The following is a 6,000-nucleotide window of genomic DNA, read 5'->3' as shown; positions in this document are numbered from 1 at the left end:
TGCTACCAGTCAAAGATCATATACAATCATTTCATTGACCGCCCCAGGAGTACGTGGTGCACCGGACGCTAACCCACAACCAGAAAATAATGTCCCTATCTACATGTGGTGCCTACTAAACTATATATTTTAACAGCATAAGTAGTCACATCAAATTACAAACAAATACGGCATACTCACCTGTTTGATGAAAATGGCTCAGCCCCCACGTTACACCATGTGTAACGAACACCACCCAAACCATAATATGATGACACCCCGTGCAACACAAAAAAAAATCACCAAACAAAGTTCTAGGGGTAAAAGATCCCGGATGAGCGCCCAATTGTTACGACCCTGGCTCATGGGTACGCAACCTATGTGTAATCAACACCAAAACCCTGTGCTCTAACTCAAAAATGCTACTAAACCAAGGAACTACTAATATAACTATAAACTAATGTACTGGTAACCCAACGGACAAGGACTGTAAGAACCTGACAGCTCTTTCACTAGGCACAGACTGTGCATGTGTGTTTCTGGGTCTGCCTTTGAAGCTCCCCAGCAGGTAACCAATCAGCACTAATTGGCTAATTGGCAGCCCTCACCTGCCTGCCCTGGTGAAACAGGAGTGACCAGGCCTCTAGTACATAACACTTGGCTGTATGGTTCAAACACCATTCCGGAAAACAAAACAGACCTTCCTTCAAAATAAAAGGAGCGAGAGTGGCTGCTGAACTACACCAGCCATTCTGAGGCCCAGCGTTAGTTTTGAAGGCTACAACGCTGAACTGGAAAACCAGTCAGCTGATCGGAGGATCAAATCGACTGCTTCAATACATGTTTTCAGGAAAAGGAGAAAATATTCTGGTACGTTTTTCACCAATTTAGTTTTTACGGGCTGTTCTCTTGACTTTGGTGGGGCCTTAGTTTGATCAGGCTGTTACTTCTGCTGAATATAATTCTGTGCTGCCCCAGCGCTGAGCAGAGGGGAGGTGTGTGTGTGGTGCTGAGCAGAGGGGAGCTGTGTGTAGTGCGGCCCCAGTGCTGAGCAGAGGGGAGCTGTGTGTAGTGCGGCCCCAGTGCTGAGCAGAGGGGAGCTGTGTGTAGTGCGGCCCCAGTGCTGAGCAGAGGGGAGCTGTGTGTAGTGCGGCCCTAGTGCTGAGCAGAGGGGAGCGGCCCCAGTGCTGAGCAGAGGGGAGCGGCCCCAGTGCTGAGCAGAGGGGAGCGGCCCCAGTGCTGAGCAGAGGGGAGCGGCCCCAGTGCTGAGCAAAGGGGAGCTGTGTGTAGTGCGGCTCCAGTGCTGAGCAGAGGGGAGCGGCTCCAGTGCTGAGCAGAGGGGAGCGGCTCCAGTGCTGAGCAGAGGGGAGCGGCCCCAGTGCTGAGCAGAGGGGAGCGGCCCCAGTGCTGAGCAGAGGGGAGCGGCCCCAGTGCTGAGCAAAGGGGAGCTGTGTGTAGTGCGGCTCCAGTGCTGAGCAGAGGGGAGCGGCTCCAGTGCTGAGCAGAGGGGAGCGGCTCCAGTGCTGAGCAGAGGGGAGCGGCCCCAGCGCTGAGCAGAGGGGAGCGGCCCCAGTGCTGAGCAGAGGGGAGCGGCCCCAGCGCTGAGCAGAGGGGAGCGGCCCCAGTGCTGAGCAGAGGGGAGCGGCCCCAGTGCTGAGCAGAGGGGAGCGGCCCCAGCGCTGAGCAGAGGGGAGCGGCCCCAGCGCTGAGCAGAGGGGAGCGGCCCCAGCGCTGAGCAGAGGGGAGCGGCCCCAGCGCTGAGCAGAGGGGAGCGGCCCCAGTGCTGAGCAGAGGGGAGCGGCCCCAGTGCTGAGCAGAGGGGAGCGGCCCCAGCGCTGAGCAGAGGGGAGCGGCCCCAGCGCTGAGCAGAGGGGAGCGGCCTGTGGCAGCAAACTGATACCGTGGAGCTGGAAGCTGGACAGGAGGAAACACATATTGGCTTTTTTTTACCGATATCCGATATACCGATATTGTCCAACTCTGAATTTCCGATACCGATATCAACCGATACCGATATTTGCGGGGTTCCCCCAAAAAACGGAATAATTTCAGGTAATTAACATTACATATCTCTTGTCGTGGAATGAACACAACATTATGCATACTTTTCACAATAAATAAAATAAGAATTTGTTCTTACTTGCTTGCCTGGGTAAATAAAGTTTAAATAAATGTAAAAAATAAAAGATATTTTTTTTTCTTTGATAATTTCCGATATTACATTTGAATGCCAATATTGGCCGATAATATCGGACATCCCTACATGGAACTATTGTTTTGTGTTCATGAAGCGATGTGTCCTGCAGGAGACTTGCGGCCTCCATCTGCCTCTTTTATGAAGGATGACATCACTGAAGTCAATAGAACAAACGTTGAAGTCAATAGAACAAACATTGAAGTCAATAGAACAAACATTGAAGTCAATAGAACAAACATTGAAGTCAATAGAACAACCGTTGAAGTCAATAGAACAAACACTGACGTCAATAGAACATACATTACATTTACATTTAATCATTTAGCTGACGCTTTTATCGAAAGCGACTTACAAGTTCTGTACGACAAGTCATCAGGAAGGGCACAACTCTATCAGCTGACAATGTTCATCAAAGTGTTGAGTGCTACAGTGTAGGTTAGTTTATTAGGACAAGTGCATGACAGTAAGGTTAGTTAGGGTTAGATTTTTATTTTATTTTTTCATTTCAAACATTGAAGTCAATAGAACAAACACTGATGACACTAAATGAACCTCTATTTTGATTTATGTTGAGGTCTTAGTAGTAGGAGGGCTGAGAGGGAGACAGAGTAAGAGAGACACAGGAGAGAAGGTTCTTTATTGAGACAGTAGGGAGGCTGAGAGGGAGACAGAGTAGAGGAGACACAGGAGAGAAGGTTCTTTATTGAGACAGTAGGAAGGGTGAGAGGGAGACAGAGTAGAGGAGACACAGGAGAGAAGGTTCTTTATTGAGACAGTAGGAAGGGTGAGAGGGAGACAGAGTAGAGGAGACACAGGAGAGAAGGTTCTTTATTGAGACAGTAGGGAGGCAGAGAGGGAGACAGAGTAGAGGAGACACAGGAGAGAAGGTTCTTTATTGAGACAGTAGGAAGGGTGAGAGGGAGACAGAGTAGAGGAGACACAGGAGAGAAGGTTCTTTATTGAGACAGTAGGAAGGGTGAGAGGGAGACAGAGTAGAGGAGACACAGGAGAGAAGGTTCTTTATTGAGACAGTAGGGAGGATGAGAGGGAGACAGATTAGGAGAGACACAGGAGAGAAGGTTCTTTATTGAGACAGTAGGGAGGCTGAGTGGGAGACAGAGTAGAGGAGACACAGGAGAGAAGGTTCTTTATTGAGACAGTAGGAAGGGTGAGAGGGAGACAGAGTAGAGGAGACACAGGAGAGAAGGTTCTTTATTGAGACAGTAGGGAGGATGAGAGGGAGACAGATTAGGAGAGACACAGGAGAGAAGGTTCTTTATTGAGACAGTAGGGAGGCTGAGTGGGAGACAGAGTAGAGGAGACACAGGAGAGAAGGTTCTTTATTGAGACAGCAGGAAGGATGAGAGGGAGACAGTAGGAGAGACACAGGAGAGGAGGTTCTTTATTGAGACAGTAGGAAGGCTGAGAGGGAGACAGTAGGAGAGACACATGAGAGAAGGTTCTTTATTGAGACAGTATGAAGGATGAGAGGGAGACAGAGTAGAGGAGACACAGCTGAGAGAAGGTTCTTTATAGGGAGGTGTAGTGGTTACGTCATTGCCGTTTTTCGTGTTCCACCCTCTGTCCAATGCAATGTATTTCCCCATTGCCCATTTCTAAATGGTCTCTTTTAAAACAAATAAAGCATTAACATTTGCATGGTGTACCTTTCTGTGCGTATTCATCCACAATCTATAGCTCAACATGAAAATATTCGCAATTATTCATAAAAAAAAAATCACCAAATTGTATTTCAACCAAAAATGCTTAAACAATAATGTTAGTGATAGAAGGGAACTAATTTTGTGCAAAAATGGAAAGCTTTTCAATTTCCATGCGGCATAATTGTTACAATAGCCGATAATCCATTTTCCCAATGATGAATCCCTATACGGGTGGAACAACCAGTGACGTCAGACTACACCTCCCTATAGAGACATGAAGGCTGAGAGGGAGACAGAGTAGCCTACAGGAGACACATGAGAGAAGATTCTTTATTGAGACAGTAGGGAGGCTGTATGTGTGTGTGTGTGTGCGTGTGTGTGTGTGTGTGGGGGGGGGGGGGTTATAAGTCAAAGGTTGTGACCCAGACTCAAACCTACAATGTTGTCAGTACATGATTATTCCATAGCCCCCTGTAACACGGGGCCAGGCCGACTGAGAGAGGTTGTTATCAATATAACCTATTGATCTGTCTGCATTATTAATTGTTAAGTCAGCCTTAAGCATTGATAATGCATCAGGGTCGGTTATAGGATTGTTGAAGCTGTTTTCTTATACATTTTCAGGGAACAAAATAAGTACCCACCAAGCGCCAATGGCGGGCAGATTTAAGGTTTGGCGAGTAACTATGAGAGGTCTGCCGCCACCTGGCCGGTAACAAAATAGTTCATATCGATACTCTTATTTTGAAAATACTGTGGCGGGTCTCATTTCCACCCCAAGCGCAGCTCCAGCCATAATATCTATGGCTCCGGCAGCTAGCAACGTTCGGTTCATATCGATACTCTTATTTTGAAAATCCCGTGGCAACTCGTCGAGTCATATCCGCCCAGTCCGTGCTTCTGCTGGCATTAACAAGCAGAGCAGGGCTACACAGCAGTGCGCCTATTTTGCGACCCGAAATAAGTCTGTGGTGTTTTTTTTCGGGTCAAATGCGCGTTTGGAAAGACGATGAAGTCAGGAGTATATTATAGTAAACTGAGGATTACTGAGGATGGACAGATAATGTTGATATTCAAATATAAAAAAAAAATAATAATAAATGAATTCATGATCATCATGCAACATAAAACAATTGTAGAAACGGTTCCAATGCCCTGATGCCTCAGTGTATGGCAGTGTAAAAAGGTTGGTTGCCCTATAAATATATATATATGCGGTAATTAAATATATAAATGTAAATGTTGTGAAGGGCCAGATTAAACCGAATATATATATTTATTTATATATATATATTTAATTGTATTTGTATATTCTCTAATATTCCCTGATATCCCTTGTATATTCCTTGTACAATATGCATTGAATATCCATTCTAGCCTACTGAACATCCCATAATAGTCTCCATTCTACTATTGGTCGAGACCTTGGTGCCAGGCTGCCATACCCCTCAGACCCAGTTCAAACGTACCGCTCCACATGTACGAACAAGTCCTAGTTCCGCGTAGGAATCTGGCTACCGCACCACTAATGGGACTATTTGTTCATAGTGCGTATATATACTGCGCTACTAAAGTAGGACTTTCTTTTCAGTCCAGTTTCTTACCCTCCAATAGAGTCACAGACGTAAAGCCTCCCCGCGACGCCACGTGTGGGAGTAAGGCCAAGTTCGCCTACCATCGGTATTGAGACATCGGGTATATTAATATTTGAATAGTCATATTTGGCACTATATCGTCGAGTTGGACGTAGTCTATTAAGCTAATAATAGTCTGTTAATATATAGTGCTTCGTGCGGTGAGAATACTACCGTAGTCAGTACCCCATCGTTTCGGGCAGAGAACTGGCTGCTTACCCAGGGTGGTTGACCCCATGTGAAGCTGCACCCGAGGAGCCCCAGAGCCGACGAGCGAGTGGACCTGTATACCGGATTATTCTACCGACGACAGCCCGCCTTCCCAGGCACGGATTATGCTTTGTATACTTTGATTATTCCATGGATAAAGACCCCCGACACTGCCGTGTGTTGGAACCCCCCCCCCCTGGAGAGGACGCAAGGTGAGGAGACGCTCTGCAAGACGAGGTCGCTTCACGTCTCTCCCCCGTGGACCGGAGAGAGCCGGCCCACAAAGAGTCCACCTGCTTTCATCTGTGGTCCAAGG

The 6,000-nt window shown here is 47.3% G+C and overlaps 1 protein-coding gene across 1 annotated transcript in view; it reads right to left on the bottom strand.

The window, feature by feature from the left end:
* Nucleotides 1-1,134: 1,134 nt before the first annotated feature.
* LOC311229781 (E3 ubiquitin-protein ligase TRIM11-like) overlaps nt 1,135-6,000 on the bottom strand; it is a gene marked incomplete at both ends in the record, with an annotated part of 30,210 nt that continues 25,344 nt past the window's right edge. The window contains one exon of the mRNA XM_084315855.1: nt 1,135-1,893. Within this exon, the coding sequence (XP_084171981.1) occupies nt 1,135-1,893 (759 nt within the window). The remainder of the gene's footprint in view (nt 1,894-6,000) is intronic.

Source organism: Notolepis coatsorum (genome assembly GCF_963971535.1).
Source record: "Notolepis coatsorum genome assembly, chromosome: 6".
NCBI lineage: Eukaryota > Metazoa > Chordata > Actinopteri > Aulopiformes > Paralepididae > Notolepis > Notolepis coatsorum.
Note: the sequence above shows the minus strand (reverse complement) of the source record. Positions and strands in the feature narration are given on the sequence as shown.